This window comes from Bubalus bubalis, chromosome 18, assembly GCF_019923935.1.
Source record: "Bubalus bubalis isolate 160015118507 breed Murrah chromosome 18, NDDB_SH_1, whole genome shotgun sequence".
In the NCBI taxonomy this organism is placed as follows: Eukaryota; Metazoa; Chordata; class Mammalia; order Artiodactyla; family Bovidae; genus Bubalus; species Bubalus bubalis.
In genome coordinates this window covers 23565605-23593487 of record NC_059174.1, presented here as the reverse complement: position 1 = coordinate 23593487, position 27883 = coordinate 23565605, and the positions used below count along the sequence as shown (strand labels likewise).

The window sequence follows — 27883 nt, the reverse complement described above, 5'->3', positions numbered from 1 at the left end:
TACCTACATTCCTGCTATCACTTGTACTAGGATTTTACCGAACACTTTCTATCTCTATACAAAATTTTAAAATTTTCCTTTCACTCAGCTACAATAGGTCTTACCCAGGGCCCCAAGGGAAGTGGGTATGCTGGTCTTTCAGTGGTTTGGGGATGTTATTTTTTAAGGGAGAAGTGTCTGAGCAGGGCTTCAATCCTGTATTCCTGACGCAGGTTTTCACTGATCTTACTACCTGCTGGGCGTCCCTGGTGGCTCAGTGGCAAAGAACCCACCTGCCGATGCAGAAGACAAGGCTTTAATCCCTGGGTCAGGAAGATCCTCTGGGGAAGGAAATGGCAACCCACTCCAGTATTCTTGCCTGAAAAGCCTCACGGACAGAGGAGCCTGGGGGGCTATAGTCCATGGACTCACGAAGAGTCAGACATGACTTGCAGACTGAACAGAAGCAACTGTCACCGGTATTTCTCACGGGTCCCCAATAGAGGCCCAGAGAAGGGCCTGCCGTCAGTGGGGACTCCCCTGTGGGTTAGTGGCTGCTGAGGATTGTATACTCTGATACTCACCACAGTTGGCCTCTAGCCTCGATTCACGTTTTAGAGTCACTGTGCTCACACACACAGTGACTCCACCTTCCACCTGTCAGCAGACAGTCAGCCAGTGTTCATGTCCCATCTCTCTTCCACAGTGCCCGTCTTCCTTCAGACTTCAGGGTAATTGCCCTGCAATCTCTTTGAATGAATCAGAAATAGTCATGAAACTGGGAATAATCTGGATTTTTCCTGCAGAAATGGTGGCCGTAACATTCTTAGAGACTTCTACATCCCAGGAGAAGCCAGAAATCACCCCAGGCATTCTGAAAGACAGTTTTCAGGTGACACTTCAGGGACTCCCTCCAAGGTGGTCACTGCTTGGCCCTGATGGGGTCCAGGCTGCAGAGAGGGTTCACATGAGTTGTTGGAAGAGTTGGCCCCAGGGAGGGGCCTGGAGGACAATACATAAGTTGAAGAAAGCATTGTAGACCTGTGGGAGGGCCAGTAAGGGCCAGGCAGCCATGCCACATGTCGCCATGTCCCATCCCCCTCTTTCCCACTCCAGGACATCCTCAGTCTGTGTCGCCTCCATCTCTATAGGCAGCTCCGCATGGAGGAGGGGGACACAGCACTCTGGTCCCCCACATCCTCTCATTGGAGTTGTGGATGGCCCAGAGGCGTGGAGCGGATGCAGCAGCCCCCTCAGCACCTCCCAGAGCCCAGCCCGCTCCACTCTGCACGTCCAGAGGTCAAGCCAGAATGGCCAGAGCACCTTCCTGCCGATGGTGCCCACTGCCTTCATCCTTCTCTCACTGAGGAGGATGACTTTATTCCAGCGCAAGACAAAGACATCGACTTGGTCTCCAAAAGAACATTTATTTCCAAATTGAGGCCACAGAAACAGAAACTCCCCCTCCTTGACTTCTGCCACTCCCATCAGATAATTCTTCAGACTCCACAATAAGACGCCTCTTTGGCAAATAAACACTTCTAGAGAAACCTCCGTCTGGGGACCCAGTCGAGTCTCCTGTTCACAGCTCAACATGTTTTAAGTGTGGTGCCTTCTTTGCCACCTCCCTGGACAGAAGCTCATTCCAGAAAGCTACTTCCTTGTCTTTCAGCTTCTCAGCTGCCCGAGTGTTGACACCAATCTGAAGGTACCCTTCTTTGTGGTCATACGCTGGCCAATGGGGAAGCCCCTCCCCATTAGGGTTCCTGAAACAGAATCAAATAGAAATTCACCAAAGCAAAGGTTTGGTCCCAACAACCCTCTGAGATGATCAGGGACACCATGGCTTCATTTCTGCCAAAGGCTCATATGCCACCAGAGACAGGAGGCTGACCATGTCCTGGGCAGCCAGTCCATCACAGGGAGCTCTCATGTCAGAGGTCACAGGGCCAGGTGTTTGACCATCGCACGTTGGAAGCTCCCCCCACCCAACAGACATGCCCTGTCCCTTCCCAACCCCACTCCATGTCTGCCAGAAGCTCACCCATTCCGAGCAAAGTTGGCCCAGAATTTCATCATCATCTTGCTGAGATTGATTTCCTCTTCTGAGGCACCATCTGTGGGGAGAGGACAAAGCCATTGCTGCTCAAAGTGTGGTTCATGGGCAACAGAAGCACTTAAGAAATTGTTAATAGATTCAGAAATGGAGCCCTTACTCCAGACCTGCTGAGTCTAAACCTGCATTTTAAGAACATCTTGGGTAATTCAAGTGCACTTTAAGCTTGACAGTTACCAACTGAGGCTGGGCTCAGTGAAGGGCTGGAGTCGATCCATAAGCTGACTACCTTGTCTTCTGTGCCCACCCAACTGCCCTTCCCCCTTCAGTGTTTTAGGGACACACCCCAGGGTTGCTGCTAGACTAATCCCACCTCCCAGGATGCTTTGGGTCTTTTCTCAGTTTCCTTCACCCACATATGTTTTCAGAATCTGAAAAATAACCAAGCTGCAAGATCCCCAAATAGTCATCCATCAGGAAGTGTCCAGAGGCACAGCCCTGGGGTGTGTCACACACAAGCTGTCTGTTAACTGTTGATGGTGAAGACATTGAAGACGTTTGTGAGAGTTATTCTTTAAAATATTATAATGTTAAATATATTTAATTAAAAAAGATACAAGCTTTAGATGGATGGTTGGATATATAGACACCCACACATTAGTCCTGGTTCAAGGTTAACAGCAATTATAACCTTACTCTCTCACTCGTACTCTGATATGCTCTTGTGAGGGTGGCGTGAATAGTGGCCTTCTAGCCCTGAGCAGAGGAGAAGGCGATGGCAACCCACTCCAGTGCTCTCGCCTGAAAAATCCCATGGATAAAGGAGCCTGGTAGGCTGCAGTCCATGGGGTTGCTAAGAGTCAGACATGACTGAGCGATTTCACTTTCACTTTTCACTTTCATGCAGTGGAGAAGGAAATGGCAGCCCACTCCAGTGTTCTTGCCAGAATCCCAGGGACGGGGGAGCCTGGTGGGCTGCCGTCTATGGGATCGCACAGAGTCGGACATGACTGAAGCGACTTAGCAGCAGCAGCAGCAGCCCTGAGCAGGGCCCTGAGGGTGACACACTCCCGTCTTGCTGATGCCCAGGTCTGGATTCTAGAGTGACCATGGGTGAGGGCAGAAGCATATGCATTCTACACCATGTACGCTAGAACAACAACAACACATGGTTGGGCCCTTTGTCCTTCCACCCTGTTATGGTGACTTCAGGAGACGAACAACTGCAGAGAAGGAGGAACTTGCCCAAGGTTACCAAATCAAATCCCGGACCAGGAGCTCCTAACTCCAAGTTCATAGTCACAAAAAGGCCATCACCTTTTAAAAATGGAGCCCCGAAGACAGAGAAGAGCTCATCCCCATGGTCCCCTATCACTGTCTTGGGTTTCAGCTCTGATGAGAAGCTTGGGCGATACTGAAACTCATACATGTAGGTGGGGGCTCCCACATCTGGAAAACATGGATTCATACATGGTTCATTTCAGCAGACACACAACTGGAGAGTATCAAGGGCTCCAGGGGGCTGTGAGCAATCAGGAAATGGGGGGCACGCCTGGTCCTGCGTGAACAACAAGAGCATTAATAACAGCTGTCCACTGTGAGAACCAACTGTGTGCCAACCTTGTGTGTTCCTGCAGCAAGTGCCTGGTTATTAGCACAGTAGAGAATAAAGAGCTTGGGAAAATTCTATGAGTTGCTTAAGGGTACATTGGTGGTAGAGGTGGAACTACCTTTGAACCAGTATTTATTCAGTGACTGAGTAAATGAATGAATAAATAAACGAATGTTGAAACTCTGGGGAAACTGATTAAAAATAACTATCATTGTAGAGGCATCGGGTCAACTCATATAAACCTCTTGGCCCTGATGCATTCTCACACCAGAACATCTAGATATACACAGTTTATGTCCACAGAAATACCACTACATTTCATTGATAGCAGGCTGCTTTTCATTCCTGTGGAGAATACCTGCAGCAAAACAGGTGCTTTCAGTTCCGCTTATTTTTGAGCATTTCAGGCCAAATGCAGTTAGTATCGGATGTACAAGTCTCAACAGTTTCCATGCATGTGTTTGTGCTGAGGGCCGGGCAGGAACCAGTGAAGGTGGAATGGTGGTGACCCTCTTCTGCCTAATGTCCAGGACTTACCTCTGTGGCGACGGGCCACATTCACAGATGGGACGCTAAATACCACGTCTGCTATCAAGTCCAGGAACAGGTCTTTCTTTTTGACAGGGTCGTCTGTCCCTCCTAAATACTTGTCAGTGGCCACTGGAGTCAGTTCCTCAGGAACGCTCTGAAATAGATCAAGTGAAAGTGACCACTGTTAAAATTAAATACAAGATAGAGACCAGACTTATGAATTATCTGTGCAGACAAAACCATTTAAGCCATGGGAGCAAAACTAACTCTCGCTTATTTCATGCACCTAAGCAAAACCTAATTTAGGTTATTTTTCTGTAAAGCCCTCTGACAATCACAAAATAAACTTAAGTCATCTCCCTAAAATGGTATGAGATAATCACTTTTCACCATTCCCTTGACACCTGAAAAACTCTATTGTAATAAGCAACCACTGGAAAGGTGAACAACTTCCTCATTTTCACTTTAGAAGCCATGCTGTAACTTCATGTCCTCAAACCTATCAGCCTTTGAAGTTGGAAGCTCCCAGAGAGAAAAGTGGTGTTTATGTACAATAAATTCTTCCTAAATATTATTCATTCACTTGGTGGTTTTAATTTTGCTACTTCTCAATTTCTGACTTCACCACCCCTGGTGAGTGACACAGCATCTCTTGTTTGGTTAATGGTGAGCCTTTTACACCCACTTGAAACTTTCCCCCACCCCTCAACTTGAGTAACAATAAGAAAAGTAGAAAAAGTTGATCAGAATCCCCCAGCCCCAGTCTTCATTCTGCCATTAATTTCTCTGCAACTGGGGACACGCTTCTGGCCCTCGCTGGGGCTCAACCAGTTCCTGTGATTCCTAGAGTCTCACAAGGAGAGGGTAGGACTGCCACAGGAGTGATGTGGCCGTCTTCTGGTCCAGCTTGTCTTCAGGCAGAGGGTAGCTCATGAACTGTTAAAACAAAGGTTAAACAACTGTGAATCATTAAGCAATGGCAGGAAAAACCAAAGAGACCAAACCAATGCAGACTTAAGGTCACTTTGTCATGTCTTGATGGGCATGAGTCTTTGATGAGTTGGGCAAAACCAATGAATCAAACAGACTTTTATATCTAGAGATTAAGGAGTGCAAGGAGGATAAAGTAATTGTTAAGGGAAGGCGCCCCAGTCTTTGTGTGTGTGTGTGTGTGTGTGTGTGTGTGTGTGTGTGTGTGTGTACACAAATAATTAGGCTAGAGTCCCTACAATAATCATCAAGACAGAAAGGGAAGTTTTCAGCCAGCCTAATGTTGAAGTGGAAGGCTCTGGGGCAGATGACACAGACCTCCACAAATACCCCGCTGTGTCAGATAACTGAGAAAGCTCCAAATCCTGCCATTATGACTTGGGTCCTTTGGTAAAATCTCTGAAATCGTGCTGAAGAACCACAGAACTCTGCACATAACGACTCCATCAAAACTTTGTCCTAAGACTTGACCAAACTCCAGGACAGCTGCAGAAAGCTTAAGGCCATGTCCCCAGGATGACTGCAGGCCCCCTTAAAGAGCTCTGGGCTGCCAGGAGATTTTACTGTTTGTTCCAGCCCAAACCTGGTGATAGGCAGTTAGGTCCACGAGCCCCTTCTAAATCTTTTCTTTGCCCCTTTAGATGTAAGTCTTCCACCCAAAACTGTTTCCTCAAGGATCTGAGAGCCATCTCTATGAAAAACAAACACTCAGGGATAATTCTTGCTCTCTCCTCCAGTCTCTGTGAGATGATAAAGGTCTAAGTTCAGTGGGGGTCTTGCTTCTACTTACACCATTGCCTCCTGTCATAAAGGCAGGAGTTGTTTCTTCTCCACATAAATGCCAGCTAACAAATCCAGGGAGCCCAATCACACAGACAATCCGCCCCGCCTCACCCATGCCTTAAAGAGGCTCCAGGCTTTCATTTCAGGGATTGGGTTCAGTTCACGATGGATCATTTCCCTCTAGCAGGGGTGTAACTGAATCAAATCTGTTACCACTTCACCTAGTGTCTGGCTTTGTTTATCTCTGTCAGAAGGGAAAGCCCTTCCTAACTTTTAGAAGTCAATTTTAACTCAGGAGGAAGCAGGCTCCTCTGACTCTTTCCAGTGAGATGAGTGAGAGCATGGGTGAGGCAGGGGTAATTTGTGGAGAAAGCATGAAAGCAGCAAGCCTGAGGCGAGAGGCTGCAGGTTCCAAGCCCCACTCTACTTAACTCCTGAGCCCCTGGCCCTTTCCAGGTTTATCATCTGCCCAGTGACGATCTCTACCAGCCCTCCTGGAACCGACATTTCAGGATCCATGGATGGGAGGACAATTAGAGAGTGTTTGGGGACGTGGGTCCCCAGGGCTACATCTCCCAGATGACAGTGTGGACCATCAGAGATGGTTTCTATGGAAATGTCAACTTGTATGAAGGGGACAGCTGCCCTGGGGACACAGCCTCTCTCCTAGAGAGAGGTCTGTGACCAGAGATGGGAGGGTGATGGGATGGGAGACAAGTCTACAAGGCCTGCACTTTCTCACCAGTGGAATAATCCAGCCAAACTCTTGCTTGTTGATTCCCACCATGTAGGGAACATTGTTGAAATTCTTTTCAGCCAGCATCTCTTCGGGCATCTTTGGCAGCAGCATTCCATCAACCACGGTGGGCAGGAAAGGATGGCTCTAGGGAAGAGAGCAAGGGAGTGTCTGTGCTTCCCCTTCTAAGTCACACCCTCATCCTCCTCTCCACCTGCTGGAACTCGAGGCCAGTATCACACACCTGGGTGCCCGTGGGTGGTGGCCACACACCTGGGTCCTAACAGAGGGGGCTAAGTCTGCAGATCCAAGAGGGCTGAACTCTGACCAGGGGACAGCAGTGGTCATGTGATGGGGACAGATCTCCACTCAAATTGGTATGAAAATATATCATATAATGTGCATTTAATTTGAAGTGTACATAGTAATATATCTATGTGCATTCCTCCATCTACAGTCCTTGCAAGCATCTCTTTACAGAACCACCCTCAGCAGGAAGTCCCTTTACTTTGGTCACTTTAGCAAAGCTATATGATAACCAACTTTTAAACCAGGCCCCCCCACCTTGCTCTATTCATCTCCAGCCCAAGCACACTTATCAGATCTTTTAATCACATAATACCTTGCTTAACTTTTTGGTTCTCCCCATAGATCAAAGAAGTAGAAATGAAGAATAAGTAATTAACAGATGACCAGGTCTCCTCCCTAGCTTCCCCTTTAGTAATCTCCAAAATAAACTATGTGAACAAGATGATATCTAGAAGATCACAAGGAATCAACAACCTGCATATGAGCCTGCGGACAGAGGGAAATGGCTACCACTCTGACCTCCTATCTCAGTGGCGAACTGAGATCACTTCTCTGTTGCTCTTTAAAAAGTTTCATGACCAGGGATTTGCCTGGTAGTCCAATGGTTAGGAATGAGCCTTGCAATGCAGGGGTCTCGGGTTTGATCCTTGGTTGGGGAACTAAGATATCACATGCCTTCAGATAGCTAAGCCCACGCACTACAATTACTGAGCCCACGTACCACAACTAGAGAGAAGCCTGAATGCCGCAACAACAACAAAAAGATTCATGGCCAAATGGAAACTTGCAAGGTGGTTTTGGGGGGATGCTGACTTTGCCATCTCCCCAGATTGCTGCATTCTGATTAAAGTCACCTTTCTTTTTTACGATTTGTGAATATGTATTTGATCTCATAACCAGTAAGGAGCAAGACCCCTGATTGGTTCAGTAACATTCTCATTATTCGTAGCACTTAAGTTCTGTAAAGTCACCACGACTCTGATTTAGGGACTGCTCTGTCACTTCAACAGGGGAAATATGGGGCCAGGTTCCTGAGCCTCTGGTCACATTTTCTCAACCTTGTGTTGTGTATGTTCCTGTTTAAAGACACCTTATGTAATAGACATTTCTTACAGACAATTAGTTATGTGTAATATTTATTGATAATAAAACACCAACCAACAAGGCCTCAATGTTTTCTTGGCCTGGGGAGACTGCTGTTGGAGTTTCCTGCATGACTGGGAGGGGGGTGGTGTCCTGAGGACTGAGACTCATGGCTCCTTTCCCCACACGCCTGCAAATAGAGTGACTTGCACAGCCAGTCAACCCTGCAGCCCCCAGGAGATGATCTGGGCTCCACGTGAAGGCTCCTGGAGAGCCCCTTACCCAGTCATCTCCACTCCCCACAATGGAGGTTTCTCGTTCACCTTCTCCCAACAGGGCATTTTTAGGAATGTAAATAAGACCAGGGGCTGGCTGGGGACAGGGACACAGAGTTCAAAACTGGGGGCATTGGACTAGGAGTCCAGGAAACTGGTTCCAGTCCTATATCTGGTCTTCCTGGCTGTGTGACCCAGGCAGGGTCACAGCCCCTCTCTGGGCCTCAGCAATATAAACACAAGGAGATACCATGATTCTACAAAGAAGAATTATTTCATTCTTTCCTTTTCACTAACTGGAGCTTAAAGGTGTCAAGTGGAGAAGGAAATGGCAACCCATTCCGGCATTGTTACCTGGGAAATCCCATGAACGGTGGAGCCTGATGGGCTACAGTCCATGGGGTCGCAAAGGATGGGACTCGACTTAGCGACTGAGCAAAGGTGTCAAGACTTAAAATGTGTATTCAAGAAAACAAAAGTCCTTACCTCTGTGGGGTCTTTGTGTAAATCAAGAACGAAAAATTTCTGTGAAGACAAAGACAGTGGTTGTGGTGAGGAGGCTTCCTGGGAGGAAAGCTGACCTCTGTGAGCTGTGCTCAAAGATATCAACTTCTCCCTCCTGGTGCCACCCTGGCTGGGCTGAAAGGAAGCGGGCAGGACACCCTCCCCTGGGCACCAGCACAGGGAGCAGGTGTGGGATGGGGGAGGGGAGCTCTGCAGAGGACTGTTGGTGCCTGCCCTGCCTTCCACCCATTTCCCCTTCTGTTCTTCCAGGCAACAACACCCCGATTTTCCTTTGGGGAACCCCCTCTTCCCCACTCTCACTCCATCATTGCAGACATCTGTATGTGACCTCCGGTGCACCAAATCCCTGAATACAGGGACTACTTCAGCGGTGGACATGTGCCCATGTCATTTCAATAGAGTTTATCCAAATTTTTGCTGCAATTGTTGGGAAATAGGGTTTCTAAGCAGATAGTATGTAAGACTAGAGTACTGTTGCTGTCTTTAACCTCCCCAGGGGACAAATCAGTCTGAGAGTGAAACCAACACAGAAAGTTAAAAGCTGAGGGATAGCGATAGATTCTTAATAATAGCATATGTGCATCTGGATCCAGCCATGCCTGAAGCCATCCACTCTTGGATTTGTCAGTGAGTTACCTGAAGATTCTGTCACAACATATTCCTTTCTCTTTCCAAGACACTTTGAGATGAATTTTCTTATCTTGCTTTAGAAAATCTTGACTCCTACAAGCTCACTGAAATTCAGCCCACCCCACACTTCTCTTTGTTGTGAGCTTACCAAGACTGTGCTAGTTTTGTTGTGACACTGTAGCTAACAGGCCTGACCAGTATAGGAAATCCTATTAAGGATCCCTCCATTATGTGCTGTAGGCCCACAGTCCAGGTGTGCAGGTGTGTGTGTGTGCATATGCATGCATGTGTGTGTGTGTGTGTGTACTGGAGAGAGAGGATAATCCTGGAAACACTTCCACATGATCTCAGAAGATCTTAGAAGAATAACATGGACTCTTAGGTTCTCTGGGTTTCCCCAAAGTCAGCCAATCTCCCCTTATAAGCTGAATCTCTTGTGCCACATGAAGAATTGATGAAAGAAATTTACCTCTGAAAGAAATGTACACAACCAGAAAACAGTTGTGTTTTTATCTTTGAGCACAGCGGTCACCTTATTTGAGCCTGAGAAACAGGGATCCAAGGCTACATTGGACTTAACCCATGGAAACAGAGCAGAATCCAGTGCTGGAGTCTAGCTCCGGGTAGTCCAGGAGTAGCCTCAGGATTCCAGGGTCCAGACAGAGAGTCCAGGTGCTCAGGCTACTCCAACGGTTCCCATTGGTTCTAAATGTGCTGTTCTCTGGGTATCTGTCATGCTGTTAACTTCCTGTGATGACCCACCACCATAGCCATCCATCAGTCCTGAAATGTCACCTTCTCTGTGAAGCAGCCCTGCTTGTTATAATGAATGCTTCCCCTCTCTGTACTCCCACCATACCTAATCCACTTAAGTCAATGTGTGTATTTCTCCTTGAATAGTTCCTTGTGAATAGAGACTATATCCAATTATGTCTGCGTCACCTGCTCTGTTATCTCCCTGCATACACTTAGCAGAGATGCATGGATGGATGAAATTAGTCAATCCAAGGAGTATGGGTGAATTGGGGGGATAAGTGAATAGATGAATGATAGCCAGCAGACTAGGTGATGGATTCATCATTAATTTTAGAGAGATGGGTGATGAAATACATAAATACGGATGATTGGTAATAGATGAATGAGTGCTATAGATGAATTGATATTATTTAAGGTTGATGAAAAGACACTGATAAATTGGATTCATTGGCGGATGGACAGATAAAATGATGAATGAATGGATGCATGAATGGATGGAAGGTTGGATGGATGAGTGGGTAGATACAGTTATATTAGAGTCACAATTGAGGCAGACACACAGAAAATCTAAAAAACTGGACCACCACTAGGTTATAATTGAGGTGGTTTCTAAATTAACCAAAACAAATTGTGACAATATTTCTGAATATCTTTGTTCAAAATAGTCCCATCCCCCAAATTCAGGGTGGTAATTATCTCTGAGAATATGTAATGTTTAATTTCCTAAAAACATATTGGAAACTGAAGCCCCCATACCTCGAGCACATCCTCTACAACAAGACAAGGCATGGCAATGAGAAGCCTGGGCACCACCAGCTAGAAAGTAGCCCCCACTCACCAAGACTAGACAAAGCCCGCACATAGCAAAGGAGGCCCAGCACAGCCATAAGTAAATAAAATTTTAAAAAATATTAGAAAACAATATTGGAAAAGTAAGTGTTGATAGATATGAGGAGTCATGACACAGTTGTTTATTACGTTATTTTTTTTGTCTTTGCTAACATCTGAGATAGTCTGTAATAAGGAAGGAAAGAAAGAAAGTTCCCATTCAGATCTAGAGGCTGACACTCCTCCTGGGAGCTGAGAAACTGTCCCAGGTAGTTTTTCCAGGGCAAGAGGACTGAAAGTGAAATAATGAAGCCTGGGGCCATGTTTCTAGGGTAGGGGGCTTGTGTTTCCAAGAGAGTAGATGCACCTACCATTTTCAGTGTTATGTCCATGAGCTCGTCCTCTGTCTTCTGGCGCAGGCAGTGAACAAGGACAGCTGAGGTGGTGGTTTTACAGCCAGCAATGACAGCAATTTGCTGTAGAGATCACAGGTGACAATAGAGTTCAAGAGCCATCTCTCTTCCTTCCATCAATACTGAGTGTTCTGTCCCAACCTCAATTTCTATAGGCAGCCTGTGATAGCAGAAAATACTCCAGACCAGTAGGTCCTGGGTCCCAGGGATGCCACTTATATTCCTCAGCCTCTGCTGCCTAATCTCTGTTAAAGTGGGCAGAATGATCTCAAAGCTGAACATCTAAAGAGAGGCAGCATGGAAGGGGTGCTTAAGAGCCTGGAATCCAGAATCCCACTTTCTAATTTCAAATCTTGGCTCATCCGATTAATAGCCACGTGGCCTCAGGCCAGTCAGTTGCAAATTGCAGCCAGAGGGGAAGATGCAGAAGAAGAGAAGTCAGGCGCCATGATGACGGGGCCCTGGAGAGTGTGCACGGGCTGCCCAGAGCCTGGCCTAGTGTCTGACATACATCAGCGCTCAGTATGTATTTGGTAGAAAAATAAAAAGGCACAGGAAGAAGTAGAGGAGAGAGGAAGAGCAAGAGCGCACAATAAGGGACTTAAGATTCTTTATTCTGCAATTTCTGGTCCTGTTGGATAAAATCCAGGTCCATCTCTACCATATCCATTTCCTTTGAATAAACTCCCCCTTCTTAACTTTAGCCTGATTAATGGGCTTCTGTTGTTAATAGCCAAACAATTCTGAAAAAAGTTCCCCAAAATTCTAAATGTTCTTGGACTCTTATCTCCTCCTCTCCTACTTACCACTCATCCCTTTAAGTCTGGCTGCTGCCCCCACCCCTCCACCAAACCAGCTCTCACAGCGAGACCAAATGTTCCACGTCACTGACACTAAGGCACACTCCTCAGCAGGGACTCTGTGCTGCTCATCCTTTCTTGTCTTCGTAACAGTCTCCAAATAAAGACAAAGCCCTCACCGGGTCCTACGTAGCATGGCCCTGCCAATGGCCCCATCCTCAGCTCTCTCCAGGTCCTATCTGCACTTTCTGCCCTGGCTACATCAGCCTTCCTCACTCACTCTCTTGAGATACCTGCTCCTGCCCAGGACATTTGCACAGACTGTTCCCTCTTCCTGGATATTCTTTTCTTATCAAATAACTTACTACTAATCCTTCTCATCTCAACTCGTGATCATTTTATTTTTCAAGAAAACTTTCATGATAACCTCCCCCTACAAACTGGACTCAGTTCAGTTCAGTTCAGTCGTTCAGTCATGTCCGACTCTTTGCGACCCCATGAATCACAGCCCGCCAGGCCTCCCTGTCCATCACCAACTCCCGGAGTTCACTCAGACTCACGTCCATCGAGTCAGTGATGCCATGCAGCCATCTCATCCTCTGTCATCCCCTTCTCCTCCTGCCCCCAATCCCTCCCAGCATCAGAGTCTTTTCCATTGAGTCAACTCTTCGCATGAGGTGGCCAAAGTACTGGAGTTTCAGCTTTAGCATCATTCCTTCCAAAGAAATCCCAGGGCTGATCTCCTTCAGAATGGACTGGTTGGATCTCCTTGCAGTCCAAGGGACTCTCAAGTCTTCTCCAACACCACAGTTCAAAAGCATCAATTCTTTGGTGCTCAGCCTTCTTCCCAGTCCAACTCTCACATCCATACATGACCACAGGAAAAACCATAGCCTTGACTAGATGGACCTTTGTTGGCAAAGTAATGTCTCTGCTTTTGAATATGCTATCTAGGTTGGTCATAACTTTTCTTCCAAGGAGTAGGCGTCTTTTAATTTCAGGGCTGCAGTCACCATCTGCAGTGATTTTGGAGCCCCAAAAAATAAAGTCTGACACTGTTTCCACTGTTTCCCCATCTATTTCCCATGAAGTGATGGGACCAGATGCCATGATCTTCGTTTTCTGAATGTTGAGCTTTAAGCCAACTTTTTCACTCTCCACTTTCACTTTCATCAAGAGGCTTTTGAGTTCCTCTTCACTTTCTGCTATAAGGGTGGTGTCATCTGCATATCTGAGGTTATTGATATTTCTCCCAGCAATCTTGATTCCAGCTTGTGCTTCTTCCAGCCCAGCGTTTCTCATGATGTACTCTGCATATAAGTTAAATAAGCATGGTGACAATATACAGCCTTGATGTACTCCTTTTCCTATTTGGAACCAGTCTGTTGTTCCATGTCCAGTTCTAACTGTTGCTTCCTGACCTGCATACAGATTTCTCAAGAGGCAGGTCAGGTGGTCTGGTATTCCCATCTCTTTCGGGATTTTCCATAGTTTATTGTGATCCACACAATAAAGTCAAAGGCTTTGGCATAGTCAATAAAGCAGAAATAGATGATTTTCTGGAAGTCTCTTGCTTTTTTTGATGATCCAGCAGGTATTGGCAATTTGATCTCTGGTTCCTCTGCCTTTTCTAAAACCAGCTTGAACATCTGGAAGTTCACGGTTCACGTATTGCTGAAGCCTGGCTTGGAGAATTTTGAGCATTACAAACTGGACTACGTGTTGCTTTTGGATTCTGTTGACATCAGGTACCTCTATTGCTCCAATCACAGCTGACATTTTCTAAGTTGTGCAATTATATAATTATTAACTGCCTCCTAAATAATAATAGAAGCTTCATGAGGTTGCTAGATGTCAGATTATGTCTAATAATGAGTGAATGAATCCTCCAAGCAACTAACCCAGTCACAAACCCCCAGGAAGAATCCACTCCAGAGTCACATGGAGCCAATGAGTTCAGCAGACTCAGACCCCGAGAGAGGCAACACAGGTGACAGGCCACTGCCCACTGTGCAGCCCCTCACCCCACCTGGCACACTTTGGGAAACATGTTCTGTGGAAAGTGCACGGGGCTGGCAGTCCAGAGTCACGAGCCCGAGTCCAGCTCTGCCCTCCTCACTCTCTTGGCCAGTGCTTCAGCTCTCTTCCCGGTTTGTGCAGTGGCATAAGGGGGAGGTGGGGAGAGGTGTGTCCTTCTCCTACATGTTCAGCCACCCTCACCTCTGTGATTCTTTGAGGATGTCAGCCAGACCATATTCTAAGAACAGCCCTTGACAACTCCAGGAGGGCGGCGCGTGGTGTGCGGGCAGGCCAGTGTGAGACCTACCTCAGCTGCAGCCTTCGAGTCCCTCTTGACCAGGGTGGAAATGAGGGCCACGCCGCTCTCAGAGATGGCCCGGTGGAAGAGATTCCTGGCCAGGGGGGATAACACCTGCAGGACCGTGTTGAGAAGGGAGTTTATGCTCATGGGGAGGGTGGTCTTCAACAGCTATACCCATCCACAACCCTGTCCTGGACTGTGGAGACCATGGGCCCAGCATCTTTGAGAAAACCTCAGCTGGAGGGAGGCAGGAGCAGAGGGACAGAACAGGTGGTGTGTGGCGCCCACTGACTATAACAATCAACAGTATCTGAGGGCAGCTCAGCAACTCCTAGCAACACTTTAGCAGCATAGTTCTTATAGCAACTATACCCCAGTAGGAATTAATTAAAAAAATAAAAGTAAATAAAAAATCTTAAACCTGGCTGGGGAAATATAGAATAAATAAATAAAGTAAAGGCACAGTTCTGATTTCCTGTTTCCATTACTCAGAATTTATCCTAAGGAAAATGAGCATGGAGGTACACAACAACTTTTAATAATGCAAATGTTGTTTATAATAGTAAACACTGGGAATAACCCAAGGTTTCAATATTGTGAGATTGGGCAACTAAGCTATCTTTCATTCTTACCATGGAACTACTTGACTATACACACAAAAATATGAAAGGGTGTGTAATTGTTAGATAAACATTTATGTTGTTTTATAATGCTAAGGAAAATTTTTATTTAAGAAATTTCACCTAGATTAATACATAAATAGAATCATAGGAAAAAATTAGAAAAATACAGATCAAAATGTTCATGGTGAGTCTCCACAGACAATGGGATTGCGAATGAATTTTTTTCTTCTTTGAGGTTTTCTGTACTTTTATTTCTCCACTTTATGAAAAATAAAAACATTTTCCTCTGAGTATTCAGTTGTAAAACCAACATAGATTTTTAAAAAGCAGTAATACGGAATTCCTTGGCGGTTCAGTGGTTAAGACTCCAAGCTCCTAATGCAGGGGACTTGGTTGGGGAACCGAGTTGGGGAACCGAGTTGGGGAACCAGTTGATCCCCGGTTGGGGAACTAAAATCCCACAGGCCAAGCGACCGAAAAAAGGAAAAAACGGTAATAGCACTAACTCTCTGCTCAAATGTGAGACAGTTGGAGTGTTTCCCACAGCCCCCAGCACCTTCTAATCTGGCTTTCCAGCTTTGCTTCCCTTGGTGTCTCCCCCATTCCCATTCCCCACACCACACTCCCAGGTCCTGTCTGTATCCCCTTGTCGCCTGTCCCATCCCCCATCCCTCCTCTTCTTCTCCTTCTCCCCAGCCCAGCTCCATCCCTCAGCCCCAGACACTGCTGCCCTCCCTCCTGGGCATGGACAAGCCCCCAGAGCCCTCAGAGGGGGCCCCCAACCTGTTCCTAGTGCTCGCGTCTCCCTGAACTGTAGGCCTGGCTTCAAGTCAGACAAGGACACCCAGACCAACCTCAAGTTGGCTCCTCTGATTAATCATTTACACCCACCCCTAATCTCAAGAGAAGTGAGGCGAGTCCTAACATTAAAATGATTAAGAAGGAGAGGATGAGCTCAACCAACACAGGACAGCAAGAGAGTGTCTGTTGCAGCTGTGGCTGCAGCTACGGCCCCGGAGGCTGAGCTGAGCCCTGAGCTTCCTGGGGGCCAAGGGGAGTCTGGCCATTAACTCTCCACCATCTGATGCTGCACAGAGTCAGGTCAGCCTTGAATCCAGGTCTTGGAAGTAAAGGTCCCAGGACTAGATGGGCTGATCTGCAAGGGGTCCCATCAGCAGCCACATCAGGGCCAGGAAGACTTACAAGAACAGAGACACTTTCCGCTCCTGCTGACTCTCCAAAGATGGTCACAGAGCCTGGATCCCCTCCAAAGTTGGCAATGTTCTCCTGGACCCAGTGCAGCGCAGCCACCTGGTCCAAGTGACCCCAGTTCCCCGGGCTGTGCTCATCCCCTGTGCTGTGAGTAAGAGAACAGGGTGGGGTTGGGAGCAGAGATGTCCCGGCAGGGCCCTGAGGACCAGAGATGGGGCTGGGGGTCCAGGGGAGCCTTCTGGAAAGGACTGGGCTTCCACAGCCCTGACACGGGCTCTTCACTTTCCTGCTGTCCTGCTCTGCTACAGGGCTCTACAGAGCCATCCTTCATCTACTGATTGAGCATTTGCTATGGTCGGGGTGAAACCGAGTCACGTGGTAGAGGAGAGGCCGTGGGGAGAGGAAGTGGGGCAAGTACGTGCAGTTACTGTCCCTGGGAGCAGACACAGGCCATGGGGGAAGAGCTGAGGGGTCTCCGTGAAGGGGACACATCCTGGGACACGACTCCCCTGGGACAACCCTCCTCAGCCCACAGGTCTTTCCAGGGAGGTGACCACCCCTCCCCCAGCCCACCCCCAGCATCTCAGGGTAGGAGGTCCTGGCGCCAGTGCATTCGGGAAAAGCTCAGTAACTGCCTGCTGGAAACCTGGTTCCTGTCCCCACAGAATCCACGCAGGAGACTCAAGCCTTCACTCACACATGTGCCAAATTTCAGAAGAAATGGGGTCCATGGCCCAACGCTCCTCCAAGTAGATGTACCCCTGGAGTCAGATGCTCCTTACCACCTCCCAGTTCCAGGCACCCGTTCCTTCACCTACAAGACTTCATGGAGCTCCCACATGAGTCTACCCCTTCTTTACTTCCCCAGGAGGAAAGATGTGTGAGCCTCTAAGTGCTGTGCTGCATGGTAACTGTCATCTTTAAGTGACTGCAACATGCCAGGCAGCACAGTGAAAATGAGATCAGCAGTTCAGATGAGATGACAACTGGGTGGGCTTGGTAGGAATAATAGGAGTGTGTCAGGGAGATTAGGTGTTTTATGTGTAAGAGCTCAGAAGTAAGTGCACCAGGGTGGCTGGGGAATGAGAAGGTAGGTGGAGCCCAATTAGGAGGGGACTCAGATGTCTTAGTAGGGAGCCTAGCAAGGAGCCCCTTGAGGGCTTGCATGACCAGAGGGCTTGCATGACCAGAGTGGGGTCCTAGCACCCCCACCCTGGGGGCAATGTGCCACCAGGAGAGTCCAGGGTCTTACCTGAAGAATCCCCAGATGCCCAGGCGGTACTGAATGGTCACCACCACCACGTTTTCATGGGCAGAGAGGACCAGCCCATCATAGGTTGATGCCCCGCCCACCATGAGACCTCCTCCGTGGATCCACACCATCACCTGGACGGGGAGGATGCAACCACAGGGTTACAGGAAGCAGAGCTGGGGAAGACCTCAGAGACAGGTTTGGTCACCTACCCATTCTCCAGCTGCAGCCCAGGCCACCACCCCACTCAGGGCACCCTGGCTGCCCCTGCCTGTCTCCCCTGCCCCAGTGCCACCTGCGCTCAGTGCTCTTCATGCTGAGAACATCATCATGGGAACAGCCAAGGCTCGAGCATCATATCCTCCCCAGCACTCCCACCACCCTCACTCCTGGGCCCCTCATCCAGCTCAGAACACTCAGTAGGCAGAAGCCCTTGGTTAGAAGCTTGTTTCAGCTTCATCTTAGTTACCTTTTGTGTGTCGAATTCAACTTCTCAAGTGAATGAATGATCATGTTAAGAAGCACATGCCGTGGGTGGCACCTCTTCTTAATATGACTTCCTGCTGCCTCCTCTGCTCCCCAAATCTCGCCCATCCTCCAAAGCCCAGCCTAAAACTACCTCCTCTGAGAAGTCTTTAACCATTTGATGAATATGGTCTGAAAACCTACTAGGTGCCAGGGGCACCTGAGCAAGAACTGAGGATGAGAGTGAATATGTATTCACATATTATGATAATTCATAACACACAGCCCTCAATTTAAGGAGTTCACATAGCAATAAAGTGAGAATGACTAAAATAATAGAAACACTTGGTTAATAAAAAAATCAAAGAACTCATATATAAATTATACAACAAGTATTATTCAAGCATTTAAAATAAACCATCCATGAGAAAGGAATTACTATTGTCCCTTTTCATAGACAAGAAAACGGAGGCACTTAACCATCCCGAGGTCACACAGCTAATAGGTGGTGGAGGCAGGACTCGAACCCAGGCAGTCTGGCTGCAGAGTCCACATGTTGAGCCACCCAGCACACAGCAGCCAATGGCCATGCTGCAGTAGGTTGGCTGTTGGACAGGAGGAATTCCTTCCCTTCAACTCTAAGTAATGCATCAGGAAGACTAGCCTCATGTGCTATGCCAGACACTGCCATAAATCTTCATATTGGTCACTGAACACTTGTGTGTGATTATCCCCAATTTGAGGAAACAGTAAAAGGTGGAACAAGGATTTACATCCAGACCCTGTGGTTCCAGAGTCTGTGTCCACAGCTGAGGTTCTCCAGCCTCAGTTTCCTGGAGCCCCTGCTCCTCCAACACATTTGTTCCCTGACTACCTCTGGGTGGAGGGACTGAGTTTGCAGTCATCTCTGAGACCAGGCTGAGCCAGGGGCTGGTCAGCAGTGATTTCCTGAAGAGGCCAGTCCAGTTCTGTGCAGATCCTCGAGACAGGGGCTGTGTGGTCATGGTTTTATGTTTTGCCTTTCTCCTAACCCTTAATTCTAGCTCTGTCTATGGGAACACTGAGTACATAATAGGGAAAAGAAATGAATGCATAAATGAATGAGTGAAAAACTGTCCCCACCTCTCTGAGCTTCTAATCACAAGTTCACAGACACCCTCCTCCACATCTGGGCACCATGCCAGGGGTGTTCCTGGGTGATGGGTGGGCACATCCAGCCATTGACCCCTCTACCCCATTGACCTCTCCTTTTCCAGCAGACCTGCCCCGAAGACCTCCAGCCTAAGCCTAGAAGTCGGCTCTGTTAGGTAGGTAGAATAGGGAAAAGGAGTCCAAAACGGCGGTGGCTAAAAGACAAGGAAGGGAAAAGCCCGGGAAAATAGAACAAAAGAAGGTCCGAGGACCGAGGACCGGAGTGAGGACCTCAGGTAAAACAAACAACACTCCTGACTGGCCCAATTTACATAGGACAGGCCCAGGGGGAAAAAAAAAAAAAAAAACATATAAAAAGAGAAGCCAAAGATAGCTCTCTCTCTCTCTCCCCTGCGCGCTGGGGTGCCCTTCTCCTCGTGTCTTGGGATCCACATGCCCTCACGCCTCGAAGATGGATTTTCCTGCTATCTTCTAAATAAAATACAGCGGTAACACCGAGCTGTAACACTGATTTGTCTAAGAGCAATAACATGGTCCATTCGAGACCTGAGAGCTATAACACGGTCTATCCAAGACCCGAGAGCTGTGACATGCTGAGGGGGCTTTAATGTCCGTCACTCCAAATCTTCGTTGTGACGAGACAAGGAACCCAGGAACACACACTCGCGTGACAGCTCTGTCTCTGGGTTCCATGTATTCTGGAAATGCTGACTCATTGGGTCATCAGCTTTACCCAAAACAACTAGGAACTGAAATTAACTACAAGAAAATCTTGATAGCTGGCAAAGGCAAAGGAAAATACATCTTTGTTGCTCCAGGCTCTGCCCCCCAAGCTGTGACACCAAGTCACAGGAAGCTGTCAGAGAGGGCCTCTGTGTGCTGACGAAAGGCCACACACAGGCTCCGTGCTAGCGCGTGTCAGAGCGCTCCCGCTGTTCCGGGAGCCCCGTGCTCCAGTCCTGCCAACCCTACTCTGTGACCGCTCCTTCCCCTCACTGGACCTCAGTTTGTCTGGCTGTAAAGGAAGGGTTGGCTTGTTGGCTTATCTCCGAGATTGCTTCCAGCTCTAACTTTATGGAAATGACGTTTTACCCTCTCTGGGTATCAGATTCCTAATCTAGCAATTAAAAGTCATCCTTCTTGTCCATCTATTAGCATGAGAGACATCAGAAAAATTAAATGTGCGTTACAGATGGGCAGCAATCTCCCCCAGGGGCCCTACTCTGGCCGAGGGGAAACAGAGGTGTGGGCAACCTGTGCTCCCTGATGTCAGGTTTGGCTGTGGTGCACAAGAAAGCCCTGGGGCCCCAGAAGACCCTTGGCCCAAGACACCCCCCACCCAACACTGCCTTCATCCCCTTCCAGTCTATACCAGCCTTGCCCAGTGGTTCCCACCGCTTACCGGCAGCCTGCTTCTCTTCGTCAAGTCAGCAGGGGTGTATATATTTAGGTAAAGACAGTCTTCGGAAAACGTGAGACTAATGTTCTCCTTTCTGTTGGTAAAGAGATCCGAGAGCAACTGTGCCCCCACTGGGTCTTGGGAGCACCTGCGAGGGGCAAGGAGAGAGAAGAAATCTTGAGGTTCAATCAGAGCTGACCAAGGAGATGTCTCCTGTGGTCATCAAAGGCCTTGGGCTGGCAGCTTCAGGCCAGTAAATAGAGTTGTTCTTACCATACCTGGGGCATGCGATGGGGATCTTCAGGCTCACCAAGGTCTCCCAGGACCATGTACGGTCAGACCTGACCCTCTTCCCTTCTTAGGCCTCTGGAATGCTCGGGATCAAGGAAGGAGGCTGCCCTATGTGCTGATGGGCATGAAAAAGGACCATTCCTGCATCCCTGGGTCCACACCAGCACTGTATGACGCCCGCTGTAGAGTGCCTCTGTATTCTGCCCACACAGAAACATGTTCTAGGCCACAGGAGACTTCCAGAAACCAGGAGAAATCAATCAAATGGCAGATATTTAGGGCCTACAACAGATCAGGGTCAAATATTTGTGGGGCAGCATTGCTGCTGCTGCTAAGTCGCTTCAGTCGTGTCCGACTCTGTGCGACCCCATAGACGGCAGCCCACCAGGCTCCCCCGTCCCTGGGATTCTCCAGGCAAGAACACTGGAGTGGGTTGCCATTTCCTTCTCCAATGCATGAAAGTGAAAAGTGAAAGTGAAGTCAGCTCAGTCGTGTCCGACTCTTAGTTGACCCCACGGACTGCAGCCTTCCAGGCTCCTCCGTCCATGGGATTTTCCAGGCAAGAGTACTGGAGTGGGGTGCCATCACCTTCTCCGGGGCAGCATTAGGGGAACTATATTCTAGTCCTGCCTCAGCCTGATTTTCTGGGTTTCCTTGGGTGAATGCCTTGCCTGCTCTGGGTCCCAATCTGTCCTATGTAAGTGAGGGGAGTGATTTCTATAAGGGTCTAGCAACATGGACATGCTAATATTTGTCAGCAACTCATCACAGGCAAGAGCTATTGGTTGTCCCAATAGGAGACTTTAAAGATGCTACAGATACTATAATTTTTAATGTTTATTGAGTCCTCTCAACTTGCCAACTGTTGTTTTAAATACTTCTTATATATTAACTCATTTAAATTCCCATTGGCCCCATGATATGGGTTCTATTATTATCCTCATTTTACAGTTGAGAAACCGAGGCACAGAGAAGTTAGAGAACCTGCCCAAGGTCACACAGCCAGAAAAAATCACACTATGTAGTGCTCATGTTTTCAAGGATATTATAAGCCACATTTACGGATCTCAGTGCCCCCACAAAAAAAGGCATGACTGCCCTACGTATTTCGATGAGGTAACTGAGGCACTGATGTGCTTGGATGACACGGCTGTCAAGTCACAGAATCACAACCTCCAAGATAACCTCTTGATTTCCATCCTGTGGGGACTTTCCCCAGATCACCTAGGCAAGGACATAATATTCATAAAAGAAGATTAAGAGTTAAAAAGGAAAAATACTCAATGTCACTAGTATTCAAACAAACACAGAATAAAAAGAATAATTTTGTGTATAACGGTGATGGTAACAATTATTAACATTATTCTGCCTATTCAGTAGATAAAAACCATTTTAATAACTCCAAGCATTGACAAAAAGTCAGTTAATGGAGGTTTTCATATATTAATTAAAACAGTGCAGTTGTAATATTTCTGAAGGGAAATTTTTAAAATACTCTTACTCCAAAATGTTATATCTTGGAACTTATCCAAAAATGAATATGCATGAAAATTTAGCTATAGGATGTTCATCAGAGTGCTATTTATAGTATAAAAAATATCAACAACAATGAAGAACCCCAAATAAGAGATGGAGTACAGAAATTATGATTCAATACTCAATATAAAATGGTGATTAAATGTCAGGTTGTGATATTTAATGACACATAATGGTGTTCATGATACACTTTCATGAACTTCGTCTACTGCTTTCATCTAAATTATCTGTACCATGTAATACGATACTGTGATATAAGAAAAATAAGCATTTGTAAGAAGTATGTATTTGATCTTTGGCCAGTTTCTGCTGAAGAGCTCTTGAAACCCTTGTGTTCATACTTTCCTGAGCAGTGTATACTGTTGGGTTAAGGAAGTGACTTTTGGACCACACCTAAAAGCGGGAACTGGTTGCCAGAGGAATAATCTCATTATTATAAGCAAGGGAACCTTCTCTCACAGCCCCCTGAACTCTGGAAAGAGAAGATGGGCTGGAGGGGAATCAATCACCAGTGACCAATGACGTCAATCCATTGCCCATGTAATGGCTTTCCAGGTGGCTCCAAGGTAACAACCTGTCTGCCAATGCAGGAGACACAGGAGATTACCTGGAAGAGGAAATGGCAGCCCACTCCAGTGTTCTTGCCTGGAAAATTCCATGGTGAGAGGAGCCTGGTGGGCTATAGTCCAAGGGGTTACAAAGAGTCGGACACAACTGAGCAATGAACGCTCACGCCCATGTAATGAAACCTCCGTAAAACGTCAAAAGGACAGGTTCAGAAAGCATCCTGGTTGGTGAACCAGAACTTGTTTTTATTTTTCACACTGCGTGGCATCTGGAATCTTACTTCCCTGATTAGGGACTGAACCCTTTGCAGTGGAAGGGCGGATTCTTAACCCCTGGACAACCAGGGAGGCCACCGTGCTGGGTCCTCTGTCAGGGACCTCACCTTATGGGTCTCTTCATTTGGCTTGTGGTTTGTATCCTTCAATATCCTTCATAATGAAATGGTAATGTAGTGGGGAAACTAGTTTGTTGAGTTCTGTGAGCTGCTCTGGTAAATAAATAGAACCTAGGAAGAGGGTCATGGGAACCTCTGAATTATAGCCAGTTGGTCAGATGCACAGTTGACAACTTGGATTTCGCATTTGAAGTAGAGGGAGGTTTTGTGGGACTGAGCCCTTCACGGATGGAATCTGATGCTATCTCTGGCAAAACAGTGTCAGAAATTAGTTGAACTGTTGGACACACATATGGTCTGCAAGAATTGCTTTTTGGTGTGGGAAACACACACACACACATTAGAATTGGGTACAGGAAATTATGTGATTCCACTTTAAGGGAGAAATTATGGAACAGATAAAAGACTAGAAAAATAGAATCTAAAATATGAACAGGAGCTCTTGCTAGGTGGTGGAATTGTGTATGATTTCCACTGTCTTAATTTTACTTACCATCCTCACTTTTCAAAAAATTAATTATTTATTTGGCTGCATGTTTCTTGCCTATGACACGTGCGGTCTTTTAGTCACAGAGTGTGAACTCCTAGTTGAACACAGGGCTCTAGAATGCTGTGAGAGTTCTGGAATGTTGGTAAGGATCTACAAGAGCCTGAGGATTTCACAGCAAAGTATGAGCCACTCAGAGGATTGCCTTGGCTCCTTCCTGCATCCCTTTGAGGCTAACATCCCCACTGAAAGATGCCAAAACCACACCCCTGACCTACATGGGAGGGTAAGAGGTGGTATTCTTCACGAAGGTCCATGGTTCTGCAGGCTGCGGCGGAGCAAACCTCAAGGATCCAAGAGGAGGCTTGGCAAAAGGGACTCCCAGGAAGACGGCCACAGGCTGTGCAAATCCTTTTAAGTTGACATGTTTCCCCAGGACTCTGCCCTGAGCGGTGTCCACAATAGGCGGTGAGGGTGCCAGCCCTGCTGGACATTGAGAGGAAATGAGGACACGTCAGTGGTGACAGTGAACTGGGTTCTGGGTGGATTTTATTACTTTTGCCACTTTTGATACTTTGCCATGTGACCTTGAATGTCCTCTCAACTCTCTAAGCCTCAGCTTCTTATGTAGGAGAGGGTGAAGCTGTCTTTCCTAACTCACAGGGTCATCAGAAGGAGGGTGACTCGGGGTCACATTCTATCTGTCCCATTCCCGTGGAGCAGGCGGTTTTTTCTCACTGAGCTTAAATGCGTCTCCTGCAGTTGCCACGTCAGGCCCGGTCCTTGCTGCTCGGGGGCATCCTGCACCTTCATGAGGCAGGTGGTCTTAGTGTGACCCCTGTTCATGCTCGTCCCTCAAGTTCTCTCTTGTCCATCCTCAACAGCTGCAGTTTGTTTAAGCATCCTTACAGGAAATGATTTCCAGCCTCTCACCCTCCCAACTGTTCCCCTTTAGATACAGACGAAAGGCCAACCTCTCAAAGTGTGTGGCCAGACAGAGAAGAATAACTCAGATCTGGTCTTATAGACACAGCCTTCAAGAGACATGACATGGACAGATGCCCAACTGGCAAGAGTGAAAAAGCGGGTGATGGGCTGTGAGGTATAGGCAATGATGGTGAGAGCGGTGGTTACATTTGTGTTATAGGTAATGATTGAGTATTGAGCACTTACTATGTACCAGTGGGCACTCTAATCAGAGCAGCCTGGCTAGGGAGACATCAATATGCCCATTTTACAGATGAGGTAACTGAGGAAATGGAGCCAGCTAGTATGGATTTTCTAAAGGTGGAAAAGGTATGACCTTGCCAGGGGATAACTAGCAGTAAGGGGATGCTGCTGCTGCTGCTAAGTCGCTTCAGTCGTGTTTGACTCTGTGCGACCCCATAGACGACAGCCCACCAGGCTCCGCCGTCCCTGGGATTCTCCAGGCAAGAACACTGGAGTGGGTTGCCATTTCCTTCTCCAATGCATGAAAGTGAAAAGTGAAAGTGAAGTCAGCTCAGTCGTGTCCGACTCCTAGCGACCCCATGGACTGCAGCCCACCAGGCTCTTTCATCCATGGGATTTTCCAGGCAAGAGTACTGGAGTGGGTTGCCATTGCCTTCTCCAAGTAAGGGGATAATCAGCTTTTAATTAGGGCTTCCCTGGTGGCTCAGATGGTAAAGAATCTGCCTGCAATGCAGGAAACCTGAGTTTGATCCCTAGGTTGGGAAGATCCCCTGGAGAAGGAAATGGCAACCCACTCCTGTATTCTTGCCTAGACCGAGGAACCTGGTGGGCTACAGTCCACAGGGTTACAAAGAGTCAGACATGACCGAGCGACTAACACATAACTGCTCTTCCCCTCGGTTCCAGGCCTCTCAGAGTGTCACAGAGCCAGAAAGAAGATAAAACCCAGTGCAGCCTGGGCTGTCAGAGCACTGATGGCCAGAGCACTGGCTCTGGACTCAGGAGACAGAGAATTCAGAGCGTGGTTTTCCAGCTGACCTTGGGCATGTACAGTTCCCTCTCTGAGCCTCAGTTTTTCCATCTACAAAATGGTACAGATGCATTCTGAGGTCCCTTGCTGCACCCTTGTATTAACCATGTCCTCTATGTCCCGTATTCTGATGCTTTGACAGCTGGAGCCTTGCTGATTCTGGGGGAACTGCCCCTCTCAGAATTAGCCAATCCCTGGAGACAGGAATGAACTTCCCCTTCCAGCCTTCCAGAGCCTGTACCCCAATCCCCTTCTTTATCAGGTCCTCACCATTCGCTACTATCATCCTGCCCCAAACACTCCAGGACAAAGTACCTGAAAACTGTGCGTACTCCCTAGCCTGCTGAAATTGTCTGCTTTGCCACTCCAAACCCTATTTATCCTGCCTCTCCTCTGCCTTCCCTATCAGCGTCCAAGATAAACACCCTTACTCCCAATTTCTTTTCTTCCCTCGTGACCCACCCCGGTCTTTACCACCTGGCACACCATGGTAGGGCCATGCTCTCTCCTCCATGAAAATGTGAGTCATAAACCACCTTTCCAAAAGGCAGCTGGCTCCTGATCTGTGGGCCTTAGAATACCCTAATAGTCTATTAATACATATCTCTTTTTTTAAGCTTTAAACTTTTAATTTTGTATTTGGATATAGCTGATTAACCATGTTGTGATGGTTTCAGGTGAACAGAGAAGGCACTCAGCCATACACACACATGTATCCATTCTCCCCCAAACTCCCCTCCCATCCAGGCTGCCACATAACACTGAGCAGAGTTCCATGTGCTGTATGTGGTAGGCCCTTGTTAGTTAACCATTTTAATATAGCAGTAATACAGTGTCTTTGAAAGCAACTGCTTCATCTCTTTTTTGACTTTCTCTGTTTCAGGCGCTCTTTAGAATAAACAGCCCATTTCTACCTCACAACAGTCCACGGAGCTAGAGTGGCCACCCCCATTTTCAAAATGCAAAACCAAGGCCCAGAAGAGGGACATCCCATGTGTAAGAACACACAGCCCCTAAGTGCTGAGCCGGGATGGGAACCCACACTGCTCTGTCTCCAGAACCAGTATTAATATGCTGGTAAGATCCCTTCAGGGCTTCCCAAGTAGCTCAGCGGTAAAGAATACACCTGCCAATAGACACAGGTTCGATCCCTGGATCAGGAAGATCCCCTGGAGTAGGAAATGGCAACCCACTCCAGGACTCTTGCCTGGAAAATTTCATGGACAGATAGCCTGGTAGGCTACAGTCCTTGGGGTTGCAAAAGAGTTGGACATGAGTTAGCTATTAAACAACAATAACAGAGATCTGTTGCAGGATTCTGGTAAAGACCCACTCCATATCCATATTAATAATCAAGAGGGAAAGACATGGAGGAGCTAGTCAAAGTCCTCAGCGGGATGTGGGAGGGGAGCTGATTGTCCTCCTCTGGTGTGGCTGTGCTGAGCCAAGTCTAGGGTGTGCTTGGTCCCCTGTGTCTCCTGCCATGGGACACGGGCTGGGCTAGACCGTCCAAGTTCACAGAGCGCGCGCTGCTGCAGAACCCGGCCTGTCACTGCTTTGCCCTGTGCCCATCCTTGTCCCCTACAAGGATTTCCAAAGATGCTCCTGCTATCTGCATTTCAGGAGGACTCACCCCAAGCTGTGAAGGAACCAAGGGAGGTCAGGACCAGAGCTAAGAGCCACATCCTGGAAAGAGAACTGCTCCTGTACACGCAGGTGTCTGCGCTGCTCACAGGGGCTGTTTCAGTCCCGGGCCCCAGCTCCCGCCCTCAGCTCCCTCCACAAGCTCCCGCCCCAGCAACAAGCAAATCTCTCCTCCCCGCCTTGTGGGTGGTTGGAATGTGTGAGCCACACCCACCAAGAGTTTACCTTCTTTGAAATCAAGAACCCAGACTTAA

The 27883-nt window shown here is 47.7% G+C and overlaps 1 protein-coding gene across 3 annotated transcripts; it reads right to left on the bottom strand.

The window, feature by feature from the left end:
* Positions 1-1386: 1386 nt before the first annotated feature.
* LOC102403096 (liver carboxylesterase) lies at positions 1387-27778 on the bottom strand. Of its 3 annotated transcripts, none has more exons than XM_025268684.2 (14): positions 27619-27776; positions 24283-24490; positions 20733-20877; positions 17714-17847; positions 16453-16606; positions 14633-14737; positions 11465-11569; positions 8841-8879; positions 6694-6834; positions 5034-5114; positions 4185-4332; positions 3353-3484; positions 2024-2096; positions 1387-1745 (listed from the first exon to the last, which is right to left on the bottom strand). In XM_025268684.2, exons 1-14 carry the CDS (start codon positions 27668-27670, stop codon positions 1562-1564), a joined length of 1701 nt encoding a protein of 566 aa, XP_025124469.2. In that variant the 5' UTR covers positions 27671-27776; the 3' UTR covers positions 1387-1561. The 3 variants fall into 3 exon arrangements, with proteins under 3 accessions (XP_025124469.2, XP_025124470.2, XP_025124471.2); XM_025268685.2 differs by having other exon boundaries at positions 24283-24487; positions 27619-27775; XM_025268686.2 differs by lacking the exon at positions 3353-3484 and having other exon boundaries at positions 27619-27778.
* Positions 27779-27883: the final 105 nt, after the last annotated feature.

Coding starts and splice junctions, on each gene's coding strand:
- LOC102403096 (XM_025268684.2), bottom strand. CDS start 27,670: ATGTGGCTCTTAGCTCTGGTCCTGACCTCCCTTGGTTCCTTCACAGCT. Junction 11,570..14,632: donor ACTCGAAGGCTGCAGCTGAG/GTAGGTCTCACA, acceptor TGATCTCTACAG/CAAATTGCTGTCATTGCTGG. Junction 6,835..8,840: donor TACACAAAGACCCCACAGAG/GTAAGGACTTTT, acceptor TCTCTTCCCTAG/AGCCATCCTTTCCTGCCCAC.